The sequence below is a fragment of the Homarus americanus genome, unplaced genomic scaffold, assembly GCF_018991925.1.
Source record: "Homarus americanus isolate GMGI-L3 unplaced genomic scaffold, GMGI_Hamer_2.0 scaffold36734, whole genome shotgun sequence".
Lineage (NCBI taxonomy): Eukaryota > Metazoa > Arthropoda > Malacostraca > Decapoda > Nephropidae > Homarus > Homarus americanus.
The window spans coordinates 14,372,671-14,394,393 of record NW_024733126.1 but is presented as its reverse complement, the minus strand read 5'-3'; the positions used below and the strand labels follow the sequence as shown (position 1 = coordinate 14,394,393).

General features: G+C 45.5%; 1 protein-coding gene across 1 annotated transcript in view; it reads left to right on the top strand.

The window, feature by feature from the left end:
* Positions 1–21,719, top strand: part of LOC121869369 — a 71,399-nt gene extending 49,680 nt beyond the window's left edge. Inside the window, exons 2-3 of the mRNA XM_042370706.1 lie at positions 20,996–21,162; positions 21,697–21,719. Of these exons, the coding sequence (XP_042226640.1) occupies positions 20,996–21,162; positions 21,697–21,719 (190 nt within the window). The remainder of the gene's footprint in view (positions 1–20,995; positions 21,163–21,696) is intronic.
* Positions 21,720–21,723: the final 4 nt, after the last annotated feature.

Genomic DNA, 21,723 nt, shown 5'->3' with positions numbered 1-21,723 from the left:
CGGATAATAGGATATCTTTTAGTCTCATTATTACTGTTTTTTAGCAATCTAATTTAACTTTACTTAGTTTAAATATTATCTAACCTAACCCAATCTAACCTAACCTAATTCAACCTAACCTAATCTAACCTAACCTAACCTAACCAACTAAGATTGCAACACTACCTTCTCGCAACACATCCTCTCTCTCTCTCTCTCTCTCTCTCTCTCCTCAATTCCATTTTTTGTTTCTCTTCTCTTAATCCCTATCCTCTATTCCTCCCTTCGTCTACCCTCCTCTTATCTCCCCTTCACTCCCTCTCATCTCCCTCACCCCTCTACTCCCTCTCCTACCCCCCCACCTCCTCTCATCTCCCCTCTACTCCTCCTTCTCACCCCCTCATTTCCCTGACCACCCTTGCATCTCCCTTCACCCTCATCCCTCTCACTCCCTCTCCTCCTCTTCCCTCTACCCCTCCCTCACTCCTCCTCTCACTTCTCTCACACCCTCTCACTCCCTCTCACTCCCTCCCTTCCTCCCTCCCAAGACAGTGTTCTGAGTGATGGTGTCACATTAAACTGACAAATACGGATGATGTCACTTATGTTAAACTGAGGACTACCAGTCACTGTCAGACACTATCAGTCACTGTCAGCACTCCCAGTCACTGTCGCGACACTACCAGTCACTGTCAACACTCCCCAGTCACTGTCAGACACTACCAGTCACTGTCAGACACTCCCAGTCACTGTCAGACACTATCAGTCACTGTTAGACACTACCAGTCACTGTCAGACACTACCAGTCACTGTCAGACACTTCCAGTCACTGTCAGACACTACCAGTCACTGTCAGACACTCCCAGTCACTACCAGCCATTCACAGTCAGTGCCAGACACTCCCAGGCACTGACACACGCCACCAGTACCTCGAGCGACCCCTGGCACTCTGATTGCGGAAGCGCCACATATGTTTAACAGATTCTTGGCAACCTCGACTTACCAAGAGGTTTTTGACCCTTTTGAGGACGTGTTGGTAGGGGTGGGGAGGTGTTGGTAGGGGTGGGGAGGCAGCAGGGGTGGGAGGGCAGGGGTGGGAGGTGTTGGTAGGGGTGGGGAGGGTGTTGGTAGGGGTGGGGGGAGGGTAAGGTAGGGGTGGGGAGGGTGTTAGTAGGGGTGGGGAGGTGTTGGCAGGGGGAAATGTGTTTTGAGGAGAGAGTGTATGGGTAGGGTAGGGCAGGGTAGGGTAGGGTAGGGTAGGGCAGGGTAGGGTAGGGTAGGGTAGGGTAGGGTAGGGTAGGGCTCTAGGTCATGTGGAAGGGAAATCCATCCATTTTTAGGACGTCTGTGTTTACATTCATCGATCCGTCAAATTTTGTTAGTGTAAGCGACCAAAATATTGTCTTCTTATTTTATTATCGAAGATTTTAGTCACCTGTCTTTATCGGTGTCTATAGCTCTTCTCCTCTCTTCTCCAATCTTCTCTATTCCTTTCCTTTCTTCTTTATATCTATTCCCTTGTCTTCTCCATCTTCCCCCTCCTTTCCCCTGCACCTTTCCCCTCCTCTTCCCTCTCCTCCCTTCTGTCTCCTCTTCCCTCTCCTTCCTTCTCTCTCCTCTTCCTTCTGCTCCCTTCTCCCTCATCTTCTCCCTTCTCCTCCCTCTTCCAGCTGTCCCCAGATAGTGTTCTCAGCTGGTAACAAGAGGCCAGCTGGTGAGAATTAAACCTAATGGCTCCCAGGTGTTGAGTAACCTCTCCTCCTCCTCTCCTCTCCTCTTCCTCCTTCTCCCTTCCTCCTTCTCTCTTCTTCCTACTCCTTCCTTCCTCCACCTCTCCCTTATTATGCATCTTCATCTAACAATTCTCTTCCTCCTCCCCTCTCTCCCTTCATCTTCCTTTCTGCGTTATTTCCCATCTTACATCACCTCTTCTCTCTCTCTCTCAGTCCCTCCCTCTCACTTCCCCTTCCGCTCACTTCCCCCCCCTCACTGTCCTCTCACCCCCCCCCTCCTCTCCCCCTCACCCACCAAACTCCAAGATAAAATGTACCTATGGCAGTAGACACATGGGGGGGTGGTGAGAGAGAGGACCTCGTTGTTTATCTGTTAAGGTTGTGGGCCTATACAGTGGCTTCAGGAGTAATAACTTAAGGAGTCTCGAGTCAGAGGTGGAGTGGGTGAGTCAGAGGTGGAGTGGGTGAGTCAGAGGTGGAGTGAGTGAGTCAGAGGTGGAGTGAGTGAGTCAGAGGTGGTGTGAGTGAGTCAGAGAGAGAGAGAGAGAGAGAGTTCCTTGTCTGTTTACGTTGATCAGCTGCTGAAATGAGACCCTTGTATTTTAGTGGCCTGTGAATCGAGTGTAAAAGAAAGGTTCTCATTTGAGTTTACAATGAACCTTTGGAGTCGGTTTCTTTCTGTGGTGAGAGTGAACCTTTTTGGCGCTCCTGTAGTAGTAAAAATGAACCCTTGGCTCTGTTGTGGTGGTGAGATTGAACCCCTATGTGTTAATGTGAACCCTCTCTTAAATTATTCATTTTAAATGTGAAATCTCGCTTAAATGAACCCCCTTAAATGTTAATCCCCGCTTAAATGAACCCCCGTAAATGAACCCTCGCTTAGAGTGAACTTCGAATAAATGGACCAGAAATAAAATAGATGATGATAAAACGAACTTCGGATATAGTGACTTGTAAGGTGAACTGCGGATAAAGTGACATATATCATAAACTCCGGATAAAGTGATACGGTGAAATTCGGATAAAGTGACAAGTCTATTAAGTGAACTCCGGATAAAAGGAAAATCTGATAAACTGAAGGAAAATAATGGTGATTTTTTCAGAAACAATGAAGGAGTGTAGAGTAAACCTCGGATAAAGTGAACAGCCGGTTAAAGTGAACAGCCGGTTAAAGTGAACAGCCGGTTAAAGGGAACTGAACCTCATTAAAAAGAACTCCAAGTAAACAAGAATAAACCAAAACATCATAAAATATCAAACAAGAACCTTCCTTAAGCAAGAGCCACGTGCAAACAAGAAGAAATTATGAGTAAACAACACGCACGCGTAAACAAAAACCACATGCAAACAACGTCATGTAAAACAACCTCGTGTAATCTAGTAGAATCTCATTTAAGGAACCTCGCGTAAACAACCACGTTTAAACAATAATAACCATGAGTAAACAACAAATATAACCACGTGTAAACAAGAATAAACATGCGTAAACAACAAGAATAAACATGGGTAAACAGCAAGTATAACCACGTGTAAACAAGAATAAACATACGTAAACAACAATAATAAACATGCGTAGACAAGAATAATAATGTGTAAACAACAAGAATAAACATGCGTAGACAAGAATAACCAAATGTAAACAAAAAAGATGAATGAATGAGGAAACTCGACCCTCGGGGCAGACAAGACGACGAGATTGAGCTTCTCACTCCGTCTCTTTCGTCCCTCTCTCTCTCCTCCTCCTCCTCCTCTCTCTCTCCCTCTCCCTCCCTTCTAGGTGAGAGGAAGAAGACCAGCGTCGATGGCTCTTTGGCAACCAATCAGGAGACAGCCATGTCCACCTCTGTCCTCCTGGGCATTAACAGGTGGCTCAGGTAATTAACAGGTGTTCCAGGTAATTAACAGGTGGCTCAGTAATTAACAGGTGTCCCAGGTAGTTATTAGGTGGCTTAGTAATTATCAGGTGGATTTGTAATTAACAGGTGGATTGGTAGTTATCAGGTGGCTCAGTAATTAACAGGTGTCTTAGTAATTATTAGTTGGCTTAGTAATGAACGGATGAATTAGGTGATTACAGGTGACTCATAATTAACAGGTGACTCAGGTAATTAAAAGCTGACTCAGGTAATTATCAAGTAGGTAGTTTAGTAATTATCATGTGGTTTGGGTGATTATAGGTGGCTCAGATAATTAACAGGCGGCTGAGGTAATTAATTTCTTGCTCCTAATTGCTCTTTTCTTCCCATTTTCGTATCTCGCTTTCATTACCTGTTTGTTTGTTTGTTTGTTTGTTTGTTTGTTTGTTTGTTTAGGTATCTTCATCTGGAAATAGTGATGTCATTAAGTGGAATTGATGACGTCATTAATTGGTGCTGGTGACGTCATTAACTGGTGCTGGTGACGTCATATGAGCATTATTTGGAAAGGGTGACGTCATATGAACAGTAATTGGAAAGGGTTATATAATGGGATTTTTTTTAATTGTATTTTTATCATTGTAAACTCGGTGCTTTGAACGTTTCGTAACAGGGGTAAAAAAAATGTTGATTAAAATACTGCAAATTCTATCAAAACAGTGACCCCTCTCTCTCTCTCTCTCTCTCTCTCTCTCTCTCTCTCTCTCTCTCTTGATAAACACTGGAGAAGCGCTGGCAAGGGTCCGCCGCGGCCCAGGTAGGTTATGACGTCACGAAAGTAAACAAACTCGCCCCTTTAACACCTGACGCTCGCTGTTATTGTTCATCGCTGGTTCGTTTATTATCACCGTTCAATGACATAACTCTACCTTCTTTCTACTCTTTTTTAATCAACTTTATGGGATAGAAATAACTAACGAATTGGAGTGAAAATAAACCATAATTAATGAGAAAATAAAATATACAGATATTCGGACTCTCCAGAAGGTGATAAATTTAGTGCTTGTAAAAAAAAATACATATTAATTTTTTTTATAGTTTATTTAAAATTTATATTTATGGAACTAAAGATACGTTTGTTAGTTTATTTAAGATTTATATTAATGTTTGCTTGTGGATATTGTGGGTCAGTGTGGCTTTATTTATTGTTAAAAGAGGAATGTGGGTTTTGCCTGTTAGTTTAAAGTGAGGGAATAATTGGATTTCATTCGGAGTGATTCGTGGTATATCTCCCTTCTCCTCTCCCTTCCCTTCTCCTCTCCCTTTCCTCCTCCTCTCCCTTCCATTCTCCTTTCCCTTCCCTTCTCCTCTCCCTTCCATTCTCCTCTCCCTTCCATTCTCCTCTCCCTTCCCTCCTCCTCTCCCTTCCATTCTCCTCTCCCTTCCATTCTCCTCTCCCTTCCCTCCTGCTCTCCCTTCCATTCTCCTCTCCCTTCCCTTCTCCCCTCCCTTCCTTTCTTATGGGGAGGAGGAGGGAGGGAGAGGATGGAGGAGACGTGATATAGAGAAAGAGAGGGTGGGTTAGAGAGAGATAGAGAGAGAGAAGAAGCAGACAGAGAGAGAAAAAAAGAGAGAGATAAAACGAGAGAAATAGAAGGTAAGGAGTGAGAGAGAGAAAGAGAGAGAGAGAGAGAGAGAGAGAGAGAGAGAGAGAGAGAGAGAGAGAGAGAGAGATGTAAACAGGAACTTGTAGAAAAAGAAGGATTACTGAACAGCATATAATAGTCTCTTGTTGGTCATCTGTGGCGGGTTGATACTCTCTCTCTCTCTCTCTCTCTCTCTCTCTCAACCCTTTGTCCCTCTCCCTTCCTCTCCCACCCCATCCCATCCCACCCCACGCAGGTAATTAAATTAGTTTCTCACCTGCGTGTCACCTGAGCCCCTTGACCCTCCACCCATTATCCTCTCGTGACCTCTGACCTCTGACCTTAATCTCTTTAATTTGGTCGTTGATAGTGAGTGACCTTGATATATATTTGACCTCTGGCTTTTAACATGTGCCCTGTGACCTGTAATGGCTTTTAACATGTAACCTGTGACGACTTCTAGCATGTGACCTGTGACCTGTGTTGGTTTCTAACATTTGATCTGTGACCTGTAAGTTTGATATCTGACCTGTAACCTATATATCTGACCTGTAACCTATACACCTGACCTGTCACCATTTTATTTGACCTGTAACCTATATATATCTGACCTGTAACCTATATATCTGACCTGTAACCATTATATCTGACCTGTAACCATTATGTCTGACCTGTAGCCTATATATATCTGACCTGTAACCTATATATCTGACCTGTAACCATTATATCTGACCTGTAACCATTATATCTATCCTGTAACCTATTTATCTGACCTGTAACCATTATATATGACCTGTAACCATAATATCTGACCTGTAACCTATATATCTGACCTATAACCATTATGTCTGACCTGTAACCTATATATATCTGACCTGTAACCTATATATCTGACCTGTACCCATTATATCTGTCCTGTATCCTATTTATCTGACCTGTAACCATTATATATGACCTGTAACCATTATGTTTGACCTGTAGCCATTATGTTTGACCTGTAACCTATATATCTGACTTGTAACCATTATGTTTGACCTATAACCATTATGTTTGACCTGTAACCTTTATGTCTGACCTGTAACCTTCACCTGTGTCCTGAGATCCGTCGACATTTCTGGAGGAGGAGAGTATAGCCTCGGGAGGAAACAAAGAGAAGTGTTATGACCTGCACTGAAGGGCTCTTTAGTGAGAGACAAAGGGGGAAGTGGAGATGAAAGAAGAGGAAAGTAGAGGAGGAGAAGGAGGAGAAGGTAGAGAAGAAGGAAAGGAAGAGGAGGGAGGAGGAGGAAGAGGAGAGAGGTGGAGGAGAAGCAGAAAGTAAATGAGAAGAAGAAAGAAGAGGAAGAAGGAAGGGGGGAAGAGGGAGAAGGGGAAACACAAGGTAGAGAAGAAGAAGAAATGGAAGAGGGTGGAGGAGGATGGATGGAGTGAGAAGAAGAGAAGTAGAAGGGAAATAAAAGGTGCAGGAAGGAGGAGGAAGAGGAGGAGGAGAAAAACTGAGGAAAATATGAGATGAAGAGAAAAACAAATAAAAGAAGAAGAAGTAAGAGAAGAGAGAAGAGAAGGAGAAAGAGTAAGAGGGGTAACAAAGGAAAGTAGAAAGACGGACTAAATAACAAAACACATCTCTTCAATAACTCACAAAAGAGAGAAAAAAAACCATTATATATCTCAGTAAATTCTTGCCAGCTTGACGATGGCTCTTTGATCTAAGCAGTAAGTGAAGGTGGACCTCGACAAACTCTACTCGAGGAGGAGGCGGAGGAGGAGGAGTAGGAGGAGGAAGAGGAGGAGGGGGAAGAAAATGCTGGAGGGGGAGAATGACTTGGTCGAAGGTCTTATTGACTCTCAGTGGCTAGTGAGCTTTAAAACCCTCCACACTGAGGCTCTTGTTGGCTGAGTGTGTGTGTGTGTTAGGGGGGTTAAGGGGAGGGTTAGGAGGGAGGTGGGAGGGATAAAAGGGAAGGGTAGGAAGTATTTAGAGGGGAGGAAAGGAAAGGGAGGAAGGAAATGAAAGGAAAGGAAAGGAAAGGAAAGGGAAGGAAATAGAATGGAAACACGAATCCTTTCTGTTGATAAGATTAATTATTTTCTTCCGTCATCAAAGACTCAAGCAAGGACCGTGTGTGTGTGTGTGTGTGTGTGTGTGTGTGTGTGTGTGTGTGTGTGTGTGTGTGTGTGTGTGTGTGTGTGTGTGTGTGTGTGTGTGTGTGTGCGTGTGGTTATTAATTATACATACTTAAAAAGGATTCAAATTTGTTTTCCATTTAGAATTTTGAGAGACAGACAGACACCAGTAAATTGTTTAGAGGTGGATAACACGTGGAAGATAATACGAGAAGAAGGAGAATAAAGAAAAGACAGACGAACAGACGAATAATTTACACTATAGAATAAATAGAATAATGATAGAATAAATAAATAAATAATTGTGTGGTTGACCAATTCCACTTACTGAATATATAGGTCACTCATTAATAATTTACACAAACATTGATTGAAAAAAACCAAAAAATCAACTCGGATCAAAGTATCACCAGAAAAACAACAATAACAACAACAACAACAACAACAACAACAACAATGACACCAATAACAACAACAACAATCACACCAATATAGCTTACATAATAATATCTCCCACTACTACCACCATCCACCATCACTACCAACAACCATAAACCACCATCAACCACCATCAACCACCTTTACGTAATAGTCATAAAGGCAGATGGTCCTTGGGTTAAAGGTATTGTATTAGGATTTACGAACATTTGGCCCCGACCCTAAAATATCATCAACAGAAAGCGAGTTGTGGCTGGCAGCTTTGGGTATACATGACAACCTCGCTTTAACTCCACTTGTTTTGGTGTTTTTATCAGGGTTGTGTTGTAGATTTGTTTGTGGTTGTGGTTTTTTGTGTTATATGTATGTATGTATGTATGTATGTATGTATGTATGTATGTATGTATGTATGTATGTAAACACCAGCTGTCACACATCATTCACTCTCACCGTAACATCAGCATTTGAGTGCATATGTTTGAGTGTTATTACGAGCGATTGGTCGTAGAGAAACCGAGGAACTCATCTGGAATCCATTAGTGAGGGAGGAAGTGAGAGACGGGGAAGAGTGTGAGAAGGAGAAAGGAGGGAGGAGGAGGAGGAAAGAATATGTGGGGGAAGGTTGGTGATTTTAATAATGTAAAACAGAATGAATGGGCACAGACACACACCTTTCGTTCTTTAACATAATTATTCTCTACTAGATATTCCTTCCACAACGTTAATTTAGTATAGGTATTATTGCTTTCACAAAGTCGGGTCAAAAGAAACAAACGTTCTTACTACAGAATCACTTGACGCCATGGTATCCACTCATTCACGCACACCGCTGTTTCCTCACGTCACGTAAAGGCGAGAAAAGGTCCAGTGTGATGAAGAGGGGGAGGAGAGGAGGTTGGATAATAGCCACAAGACTAATGAAAAGGGTATACCTGTGATGAAGAAGGCATACCTGTGATGAAGAAGGCATACCTGTGATGAGGAGGGCATACCTGTGATGAAAGGGGCATAGGGATAAAGACAACAGGTTGATAAATATAGGGCATGAAATAGTCCCAAGAGAGTTGAGGGGTGAGAGGGGGTGGGGGGGCAGAGTGCCCCAGGCTGGTGGCACTGGTGAAGGGGATCAATAGTGTGCCAACAGGACCAGGTGAACACGTGCAGGGGCGGCACTGTTGTGGGCGGCAGTGGGTGGCTGATGTGGGGCGACACTGACTGGCTGTGGGTGGCATTCCTCTTAGCTATACCATTGAGGGGTGTGGGTGGCATTGCTGGCTGGTATGGGCGGCGTGTCTTGCCTATGTAGACAGCGTGGGTGGTCGTGGGCGGTACTGGGTGGGTTGGATGACACTTATCTGATATATGGCATCACTACCTGATTTATACTGACCTGATTTATGGCACCATGACATGATTTATGGCACTATGATCTGATTTATGGCACCATGACCTGATTTATGGCACCATGACCTATTATACGGCACCACAACGTGATTTATGGCACCATGACGATTTATGGCACCATGACCTGATTTATGGCACCATGACCTGATTTATGGCACCGCAACGTGTTATGGCACCGATCTGATTTATTGCAACAGCCTATTTATGGCACTATGATCTGATTTGTATAGCACCATGACATGATTTATGGCACCATGATCTGTTATGGCACCATGACCTGATTTATGGCACTATGATCTGATTTATGGCACCATGGCCTAATATACGCCACAACGTTATTTATGGTACCATGACTTAGTTTATGGCACTATGTTCTGATTTATGGTACCATGATGACTTTGCTTTCCATGACCTGGTTTTATCGCAAATGGACAATACGGCACCTCTTAATCTAGTTGGCATCATGACCTGGTTTATGTTTCGCAGAACTGATATACGGCACCATAACGTGATTTATGGCACCATGTCCTGATTTATGGCACCATGATCTATTTTCATTCTGACCTTATTTGTGGCACCTTGACCTCTGGTATTCCTGTGTCGCTTATCCAGTGTGTGTTTGGTCGAGCCATCATCACTAAATTAGTCTATCATCCCATTTAACTTACTAGTATTATCATTGTCTGTGTTAAGTTATATAGTTATATGAGAGAGCACGTGCGGACCAGACAGACAGACGAATAATTGACGAATGAACAGAGATTGAAATACACAGAGGGATACTCACACAGTATAAAAGAAATTCTACATAAGAATGTTTGACCAATAATATAACGAATCAGAGGAATATTATAACGAATCATTATATTTTTTTAACCAATCTTAATATCGTTTATATCAATCTCAAAAATTTATGACAAGAAAAAAATATATATATAAAAATTTTTTATTAACAATCAATTAAATTATATAAAACATCTTAATTTTTTATAGATTATCATATTCACAATGGATTCTGAGAATCAGTATAAGAATCTAGTTGACATTGTATAAAGAATGTTTTAAGAATCAAGGGAGAGAATCTGGATGTTGTAAGAATAGTTGGAAATAAATCTTGAATACATCTTTCTTTTTTTTAATATATATTCTTCAGGGTAATGTAAACACGGCTGTCTCAAGACCACCTCAAGCACAGGGAAGAGAGGAGGAGGGAGAGAAGGAGGTGGGAGGGAGAGGGGGAAGAAGGAGTGGGAGGGAGAGGGGGAAGAAGGAGTGGTAGAGATGTAGGGAGGAGATAGAAGGAGGAAGAAAGGAAGAAAGATTGACGGAGGGAAGCAGGAGAGAGAGAGAGAGAGAGAGAGAGATTCATGGTTTAAAAAAATATCCCGGTATTTTATCTCAAGTTTTTTTTACCGTGAAATAAAAACCCGGAGGTCTCGCTTACAGACACCAGAGAAGATGATATTTTATTTATGCATCCAGAATGTGTGTGTGTGTGTGTGTGTGTGTGGTCGTTTTTGTAGACACGATGGAGAATATTATTTTTTTCATTTTTTATCGTTCTTTTTGACAGGTGTAAGTTATGTAAGTATCTGGCGTTTATATATACGTGGGAATGAACGAAGCTATATGGGAAGGCAACTGTGATTTTGTTGTTTAGGAGAAATATAATCCGTTTACTTTTCATTACGCGTAAGAGAGTGAAATAAAGTGACCCCGAATACAGAAATAACACTGTATCTTATTGTGTAATGAGAAGTTTGTATTACACTATTACAGAAGAACATTATCGTTTGTGTAAAGATGAGGAGTTATTGTATTTGGGCCAGACAAAAGGAGGCAGTGAGGGATGGTGAGAGATGGGAGAGAGAGATGGGAGGTAAGAGACAGTGAGGATGGTGAGAGATGGGAGGTAGAGAGAGATGGGAGGTAGAGAGAGAGTGGGAGGTAGAGAGAGAGACAGTGAGGGATGGTGAGAGATGGGAGGTAGAGAGAGATGGGAGGTAGAGAGAGACAGTGAGGGATGGTGAGATGGGAGGTAGAGAGAGAGAGATGGGAGGTGAGAGAGATGGGAGGGAGAGAGAGAGCAGTGAGGGATGGTGAGAGAGATGGGAGGTAGAGATGGGAGGGTAGAGAGAGACAGTGAGGGATGGTGAGAGATGGGAGGTAGAGAGAGATGGGAGGTAGAGAGAGATGGGAGGTAGAGAGAGAGACAGTGAGGGATGGTGAGATGGGAGGTAGAGAGAGATGGGAGGTAGAGAGACAGTGAGGGATGGTGAGAGATGGGAGGTAGAGAGAGAGAGAGGGTGGGAGGTAGAGAGAGGCAGTGGGATGGTGAGAGATGGGGGAGAGGGAGAGATGGGAGGTAGAGGGGAGGGATGGGAGATGGGAGGTAGAGAGAGAGATGGGAGGTAGAGATGGGAGGTAGAGAGAGAGATGGGAGGTAGAGAGAGAGATGGGAGGTAGAGAGAGATGGGAGGTAGAGAGAGATGGGAGGTAGAGAGAGATGGGAGGTAGAGAGAGATGGGAGGTGAGAGAGATGGGAGGTAGAGAGAGAGATGGGAGGTAGAGAGAGAGATGGGAGGTAGAGAGAGATGGGAGGTAGAGAGAGAGATGGGAGGTAGAGAGAGTGGGAGGTAGAGAATGGGAGGTAGAGAGATGGGAGGTAGAGAGAGATGGGAGGTAGAGAGAGATGGGAGGTAGAGTGGGAGGTAGAGAGAGATGGGAGGTAGAGAGAGATGGGAGGTAGAGAGAGAGATGGGAGGTAGAGAGAGATGGGAGGTAGAGAGATGGGAGGTAGAGAGAGATGGGGGAGGAGAGAGAGATGGGAGGTAGAGAGAGATGGGAGGTAAGAGATGGGAGGTAGGAGAGAGAGATGGGAGGTAGAGAGAGAGATGGGAGGTAGAGAGATGGGAGGTAGAGAGATGGGAGGTAGAGAGAGATGGGAGTAGAGAGAGAGATGGGAGGTAGAGAGAGATGGGAGTAGAGAGATGGGAGGTAGAGAGAGAGAGATGGGAGGTAGAGAGAGATGGGAGGTAGAGAGATGGAGGTAGAGAGAGAGATGGGAGGTAGAGAGAGATGGGAGGTAGAGAGAGATGGGAGGTAGAGAGAGAGATGGGAGGTAGAGAGAGAGAGATGGGAGGTAGAGAGAGAGAGATGGGAGGTAGAGAGAGAGATGGGAGGTGAGGGGTGGAGGTAGAGAGATGGGAGGTAGAGAGAGAGAGATGGGAGGTAGAGAGATGGGAGGTAGAGAGATGGGAGGTGAGAGAGAGAGATGGAGGGAGAGATGGGAGGTAGAGAGAGATGGGAGGGAGATGGGAGGTAGAGAGAGATGGGAGGTAGAGAGAGAGAGATGGGAGGTAGAGAGAGATGGGAGGTAGAGAGAGAGAGATGGGGAGGTAGAGAGATGATGGGAGGTAGAGAGATGGGAGGTAGAGAGATGGGAGGTAGAGAGAGAGATGGGAGGTAGAGAGAGAGATGGGAGGTAGAGATGGGAGGTAGAGAGAGAGATGGGAGGTAGAGAGAGAGATGGGGTGGGGGGGATGGGAGGTAGAGAGAGTGGAGGGGGGGGGGGTGGAGAGATGGGGGGTGGGGTGTGGGAGGTAGGGAGATGGGAGGGAGAGTAGATACAGATGTAAACAAAGAATCGTGTGTTTTTATTACAAACATAAATCCTGTTTCTGACTCTGTTATGGATATTGTGGATCAAAGAATCCTACCCTGTGTGTGAGAGAGAGGAGGGGGGACACGTTAGATATTTCTCCTGAACCCCAAAAATAAAATATGGAGACGTAAAATATGTTTGTGTAGTGCAGAAGTTTGGCAATGTGGTAGAATGGTAGAATGTCGTGGTGGTGGTGGTAGTTCTGGTGGTAGTGACAGCCATGGTTACCTAGTTAGAAAAGAAGAACTTCCCTCGTGGTGTCTTGGCTAATATTCTGAGTTGTCTTGAAGGACGTAACTTCTCCCATCCTAGAGAGACTCCTGCTACATGAGACTCCCTGAGACTCCCTGAGACTCTTAAACTTTTATGTAGCTGTTATTTTTCTTCTTAAACAAATTAAAAAAAGACACAGGAAGAGATCAAACAAGAGTCGTTATCAAGGCTCTTCACCCACCGAGGCGTCCAATGGCTAAAGATTGAAGGTATTTGCAACAGAAGGGTCATGAAGTGGTCGAGCTTTTAATAACAGAGGGAAAATATTTGTGTGACTGAGAGTACTATACAGTGTTAGTCTTGGGTATGAGTGAATATTGGTAGATAGTTTCTGGTGAGATGTTATAGGTTCTAACACCACACCCAGCCTACAGTGCCCCTAACACCACACCCAGCCTACAGTACCTAACATCACACCCAGCCTACAGTGCCCCTAACATCACCAGCCTACAGTGCCCCTAACATCACACCCAGCCTACAGTGCCCCTAACACCACACCCAGCCTACAGTGCCTAACATCACACCCAGCCTACAGTGCTAACACCACACCCACAATTGCCCTAACACCACACCCAGCTACAGTGTCCCCATCACACAGCCTACAGTGCCTAACACCATACCCAGCCTACAGTGCCCTAACACCACCCAGCCTACAGTGCCCCTAACATCCACAGCCTACAGTGCCCCTAACACCACCCAGCCTACAGTGCCCCTAACACCACACCCAGCCTACAGTGCCCTAACACCACCCAGCCTACGGTGTCCTGACATCACACCCAGCCTACAGTGCCTAACACCATACCCAGCCTACAGTGCCTAACACCATACCCAGCCTACAGTGCCCCTAACACCACACAGCCACAGTGCTAACACCACCCAGCCTACAGTGCCCTAACACCACACCCAGCCTACAGTGCCCCTAACACCACACCCAGCCTACAGTGCCCTAACACACACAGCCTACAGTGCCCCTAACACCACACCCAGCCTCATCTGACATCACAGCCTACAGTGCCTAACACCATACCCAGCCTACAGTGCCTAACACCATACCCAGCCTACAGTGCCCCTAACACCACACCCAGCCCACAGTGCCCCTAACACACCCAGCCTACAGTGCCTAACACCATACCCAGCCTACAGTGCCCCTAACACCACACCCAGCCACAGTGCCCTAACACCACACCCAGCCTACAGTGTCCCTGACATCACACCAGCCTACAGTGCCTAACACCACACCCAGCCTACAGTGCCCCTAACACCACACCCAGCCTACAGTGCCTAACACCACACCCAGCCCACAGTGCCCCTAACACCACACCCAGCCTACAGTGCCCCTAACACCACACCCAGCCTGTGCCCTAACACACACAGCCTAGTGCCCTAACACCATACCCAGCCTACAGTGCTAACACCACACCCAGCCTACAGTGCCTAACATCACACCCAGCCACGGTGTCTGACATCACACAGCCTACAGTGCCTAACACCACAGCCTACAGTGCCTAACACCATACCCAGCCTACAGTGCCCTAACACCACACCCAGCCTACAGTGCCCCTAACACCATACCCAGCCTACAGTGTCCCTGACATCACACCCAGCCTACAGTGCCCCTAACACCACACCCAGCCTACAGTGCCTAACACCATACCCAGCCTACAGTGCCTAACACCACACCCAGCCTACAGTGCTAACACCACCCAGCCACGTGTCCCTGACATCACAGCCTACAGTGCCCCTAACACCACACCCAGCCTACAGTGCCCTAACACCATACCCAGCCTACAGTGCCCCTAACACCACCAGCCTACAGTGCCTAACACCATACCAGCCAGTCAACACCAGCAGTGCCAACACACACCCAGCCAGTCCCTGACATCACACCCAGCCTACAGTGCCCCTAACACCACCCAGCCTACAGTGCCTAACACCATACCCAGCCTACAGTGCCCCTAACACCACACCCAGCCTACAGTGCCCTAACACCACACCCAGCCTACAGTGTCCTGACATCACACCCAGCCTACAGTGCCTAACACCACAGCCTACAGTGCCCCTAACACCATACCCAGCCTACAGTGCCTAACATCACCCAGCCTACAGTGCCCCTAACACCACACCCAGCCTACAGTGCCCCTAACACCACCCAGCCTACAGTGCCCCTAACACCACACCCAGCCTACGGTGTCCCTGACATCACCCAGCCTACAGTGCCCTAACACCATACAGCCTACAGTGCCTAACACCATACCCAGCCTACAGTGCCTAACACCACAGCCCACAGTGCTAACACACACCCAGCCTACAGTGCCCTAACACCGTGACACACCCAGCCTACAGTGCCCTAACACCACACCCAGCCTACAGTGCCTAACACATCCAGCCTACAGTGCCCTAACACCACACCCAGCCTACAGTGCCTAACATCACACCCAGCCTACAGTGCCCTGACATCACAGCCCGTGCCACACACCCAGCCTAGTGCCCCTAACACCACACCCAGCCTACAGTGCTAACACCACCCAGCCTGGTGTCCTGACATCACACCCAGCCTACAGTGCCCTAACACCACACCCAGCCTACAGTGCCCCTAACAACACCCAGCCTACAGTGCCCTAACACCACCCAGCCTACAGTGCCCCTAACACCACACAGCCTACAGTGCTAACACCACACCCAGCCCACAGTGCCCTAACACCACACCCAGCCTACAGTGCCCTAACACCACACCCAGCCTACAGTGCTAACACCACACCCAGCCTACAGTGCCCTAACATCACACCCAGCCTACAGTGCCTAACACCACACCCAGCCTACAGTGCCCCTAACACCACACCCAGCCTACAGTGCCCTAACACCCCTAACACCACACCCAGCCTCGTGTCCTACATCACACCCAGCCTACAGTGCCTAACACCACACCCAGCCTACAGTGCCCCTAACACCACACCCAGCCTACAGTGCCCTAACACCACACCCAGCCTACAGTGCCCCTAACATCACACCCAGCCTACAGTGCCCTAACATCACACCAGCCTACAGTGCCCCTAACATCACACCCAGCCTAGTGCCCCTAACATCACACAGCCTACAGGCTACGTGTCCCTACACCACCCAGCCTACAGTGCCTAACACCACACAGCCTACAGTGCCTAACACCACACAGCCTGGCCCTACATCACCAGCCTACAGTGCCCTAACATCACACAGCCTACAGTGCCTAACATCACAGCCTACAGTGCCCTAACACCACCCAGCCTACAGTGCCCCTAACACCACCCAGCCTACAGTGCCCTAACACCACACCCAGCCTACAGTGCCCCTAACACCACACCCAGCCTACAGTGCCCTAACACCACACAGCCTGTGCTACATCCAGCCACAGTGCTAACATCACCCAGCCCAGTGCCCCTAACACCCCAACCACAGTGCCTAACACCACACAGCCTACAGTGCCCCTAACACCACCCAGCCACAGTGCCCTAACATCACAGCCTACAGTGCCCCTAACATCACACCCAGCCTACAGTGCCCCTAACACCACACCCAGCCTACAGTGCCCCTAACATCACACCCAGCCTACAGTGCCCCTAACATCACACCCAGCCTACACACACACACAACACTCTCATAAAATAGTTGGTGTCTCTTCATCAGCTAAGTTGGGTCTGGCTCTGAACATGACCCCCAAAGCTTCAATTTAAGATAATGGATATATTTCTCTCCAATATCTTAAAGGCGTTCTTATAATAAAAAGATTTGAACAATGTACAGTCGCCTTCACTTATATCTTACACAGTGGCTGGAGCATTTTGTGAGATGTGGCAACTCTGTAGACTGCTTATCTAGCCTCCTTAGTCTGGTTACCATTACGGAGTTCCTTATGGCCATTCTGGGAGTTTTAATACGATGTAAACAGACACAGAGTTGCCACATCTCACAAAATGCTCCAACCACTGTATAAGATATAACTGCAGGCGACTGTAAATCTTTACGTACATAATCTGATTCAGGAACAAATGTTTTGAATATACTTACTTTAGAATTGAAGACTAAAGGTTCAAGATGTTTTTTTAATGGGAAATTCAACTCGATATTGTGATTACTGATGCAAAGGAAACCAATTTGTGTGGTTTAATTATTTACAACTATGAAAGGAGTCAAGAAGCTTTTATACACCAAATCTCTTTGTTGACTCATAGGTTACTCGTATGTTAGGGCACAGTTAAAGGAGACTCCAGAGTCCTGCTTAATGGCCCAGGCCCCTTCTTAACGGTCCACTTGCCTTGTTAACGGTCCAGTCGCCTTGTTAACGGTCCAGTCTCCGTATTGTTGGTTCGTAGGATCGTGTCGCCTTGAACTAACTCCTTTGTAACAGATTAACAAATACAGTTGTATTATTATTATTATTATTATTATTATTATTATTATTATTATTATTATTATTATTATTATTATTTATTATTATTATTATTATTATTATTACTATTATTATTATTATTATTATTATTATTATTATTATTATTATTTATTATTATTATTTATTATTATTATTATTATTATTATTATTATTATTATTATTATTATTATTATTATTATTATTATTATTATTATTATTATTAATATCATTATTATTATTATTATTATTATTATTATTATTATTATTATTATTATTATTATTATTATTATTATTATTATTATTATTGTATACTCTCACTGTTGTATAATCAAGTTAGTGAGAACACAGATCTCTTCCCCTCTCTCATTGTGGACGGTGTGAGGTGGGCGACCTGCCAGGCCCCGGGGATATATAACAGTCAGTCTGGCGCCAACCATAACTCACCCTTGGTCGCTGCCTTCCTGTCCGCACTGACTGTCTGGCAAAATTCACACGTATGCGGGCATGGATCCACTAAAATCCTTTGTAGAATACGAGGCCCTTGAGAACACTTAAGACTTAACCACACCATCATTGTATATCATCTATGGTGGCTAAGAGGCATATGACCAATCATAGATAAGGGTTCATGTCGTTCTTGAGAAAACGACCAATCAGGAGTAGGAATGGAAAATCAGCTGATACATGTAAACAAATGGGAGAATAGGTGGTTATTTATTCTCATCTTAAACTACATTGTATATGAGGGTGAATTCTGATTACTCTCAAGCTAGACCAAAGGGCGACCCACTTTACACACACACACACACACACACACACACACACAGTCACGGAAACACCAGATCAAAGTTCTTTACTGGGTGATAATGTACAAGAGGGCGGCGCCTTCACACAGCTCAGGGAAGACTTTCAACCCGGTAATTGCCAAGTGTTGTGATGGACCAGAGGTGAATCAGGAAGTGTTGGTACTGGTGAGAGAGAGAGAGAGAGAGAGAGAGAGAGAGAGAGAGAGAGAGTGACAAAAGGAAAACGGAGACAGCGAAAGAAGAAGATAAATAAAGGGAATAGAGATTGAAATAGAGAAACAAGAAAGGAAGAGTTCCAAATATTATCGAATTTTATGTAGGTATTAGCTGTGTGTGTGTGTGTGTGTGTGTGTGTGTGTGTGTGTGTGTCCGAAATGAAAGTGGGAAAGTAATGCAGTATTCCATCACGAAATTAATATCAAATCATAACTGAGATGAATGATAAACAGACTCTGTCACTTAGCAATGCAAATTCCAAAGTGGCACAACGCTTCTCGCTTCAACTTTGCCTGTACAATCAAACTTAAGATCTTGAAGGCGTAGTCACTCCCACTGTCCTCGCTGTTACACTCTGCTCAAAGATTCGTTTCGATAAAGAACGCCACTGTAGATAGAAGACGGGCGAACGTTCGTCTGGCGTAAATAAATAAGTTACTAAAGGTTTGAAAGGATCGTCAAGCGTTGATGATTTCTCGTACTGGCGTTGTTCTTGGTGGGAAAAATCTGCTATCATATCCAATATCATATAACTCTACGGGTTTATCCATCCATGTTTTACTTACTGTGTTACTGTACGCCGTGTCTAAAGCTCAGAACTCTTAACTCCCGGTGAATATTGAGAACCTTCACGTACCCTCACGCTTAATGATGTCACTCACTTAATAATGTCACTCATTGAATGACGTCACTCACTGAAAGACCTCACGCATCGAATGACATCACACACCGAAAGACATCACACAGTGAATAACATCAGGAGCTGAATGACGTCACGCATCGAATGACATCACGCATTCAATGATATCCTACACAATAATTGATATCACATATACTGAATGATGTCACACAAACTGACAGACACTTCAGTCGCAGAAACACTCGACCCACGTGAACTCTACACTAGATTGACAGACATACAGGCTCCCAGGAGGTGTCCCTTCTTTGTGAGGGGAGGGGGCGTGTGGCTAACTCCCGCTAAGACTTAAGTTTATCGTTTAATGTGCTAATGATTATACCAGTCGACGGAATATGACTTATTTTCTCTACTAGTGATCGACAAGTGTTCCTTTAACATATTAGTGCTTTAGATGTATTCATTGTATATATAAGTTCTTGAAATGGGTCTTTTTATATATATTTTTTGTGCAAAGTTGTTTTATGAGTGGATAATCAAGGGGCACTATTATAATATTCTTCAAAAAAGTGTTATTTTTATAATTTCTTTCAAAATTCACACGAACCAGGCTCCCTCTCCCTCCCTCCCTCCCTCCCTTCCATCACAGGCCACGATGTTCACAGGCTTCTGGATCCTAATCTCCAGAAGAGCCCAGTGACGACACAGGATGAAACGGCTCTTTACCCCACTGAAATATAATGTGTTGGTCGAGAAGGAAGGGAGAGACAAGGAGGATGGGGTAAGAAAAGGAACTAGGGAGGAGGGAGAGATAAAGGATGGGTGCAAAGAGAAAGAGAGAGAGGGAGGGGGAGCTACAGTGGCCGAGTGGCTATACCACTCTCCTCTTCACCTAATGGCCACTGGTTCGAATATAGTGGCCTCAAGTCTACTCAGTGAAGTGAGAGGTGGTAATGTGTCCGTGTGCATATCTAAGTGTTTGTCCTCATTGCGTGGTGGTAATCCTCATGAGCCATCAGACATACCATTAGACATATAGGATCCAATTTAGCTTATTCAGTTTCGAACCGGTTTAGTCATATTCTGTGGTAGATAAAGTGAGTCAGTTAGCCAAGTTATCACCTTACCAGTTAGGAGGAAATTGTCAGCGTCTCAGCCAATCACAACCGTCAGAGTTTGTACCATTTATATCATTATAATCTTATTTCCTGTTTTTGTTCTTCTTCTTGTTCTTGTTCTTGTTCTTGTTCTTGTTCTTCTTTTTAAAGTTTATTATCAAGGAATTCCGTCGATAATACCTGCCTTCATCTCCTCCCCCTCCTCGTCCCTCTTCCTCCTCCCCCTCTTCCTCCTCCTACCCCCCCCCTCCTCCTCCTCCTCCCCCCTCCCCCGTGCTCCGTTACCTTGACAACCAATCAGATATGAAGATTAGATTCCGGAGGTGACGGACCTCTACCGCTTGTGCTGTTTTTGTGGTAGAGAGGATAGGGAGGGGGATGGGGAGGGGGTGATGGGGAGGTGGAGTGATGGGGAGGGGAGGTGGGGGGGAGGGTGGATGGGGAGGAGTGGATGGGGAGAGGAGGTGATGGGGAGGGGGAGGGGGGGTGATGGGGAGGGGGTGATGGGGAGGGGTGATGGGAGGGGTGATGGGAGGGAGTGATGGGGGGAGTAGTATGATGGGGAGGGAGTGATGGGAGGGGGTGGGAGGGTGGGGGAGGAAGTGATGGGAGGGGGTGATAGGAGGATAGATCTATATCTATCTATCTTATCTATCTACCAGCACCAACTAACTGACCTCCCTCCTTGTGTTGCAGACATGGCGGGCGGTACCATACTCGGCCTTGGAGGACGAGGGTGCCGGGAGCACTGGAGATGGAGAGGAAGGTCGCAAGGGGCGCCAGCAGAACACCACCGCCCTGGCCGCCCGTAGCCACCTCAGGGGACACCAGCGGTACTCCCTCTAGAGCACCTTCTGATATTGGTAGGTCAGTGTGTGTGTGTGTGTGTGTGTGTGTGTGTGTGTGTGTGTGTGTGTGTGTGTGTGTGTGTGTGATTTGATATCGAGGTTAGGTTAGGTTTGGTTAGGTTAGGTTAGGTTAGGTTCCTTGAAGTGTAGGGGTAATTATGTCAAGTATTGAGAAGGATGTTGGAGGAGAGTAGAGGAGGAGATGGAGTGGAGTGAGGGAGGGAGAGGAGAGGGAGAGAGAGGGAGGGAGAGGGGAGGGAGAGAGAGGGAGAGAGAGGGAGAGAGAGGGAGTGGGAAGGTGAGAGGGAGAAAGAGAGTGGGGTAACATTGTCATTGTGAAGGAGACACTTAATTAAGATTACCTCAAGACTTTTGTTTCTGCTCTAATTAAGACTGTCTCAATGGGTCTTATTTTCCCCACAAATTTAATTGTAAGAAAAACAAATATATTCTTTACGTTAATCCAGACTGTTTTAACTGTGCTTTGGTGTTAATTAGACTGTGTCACATTACATCAAACTGTTTTGACTGTATTGTGACGTTAATTAGACCCACTTAATACCAGCACTTAGCACC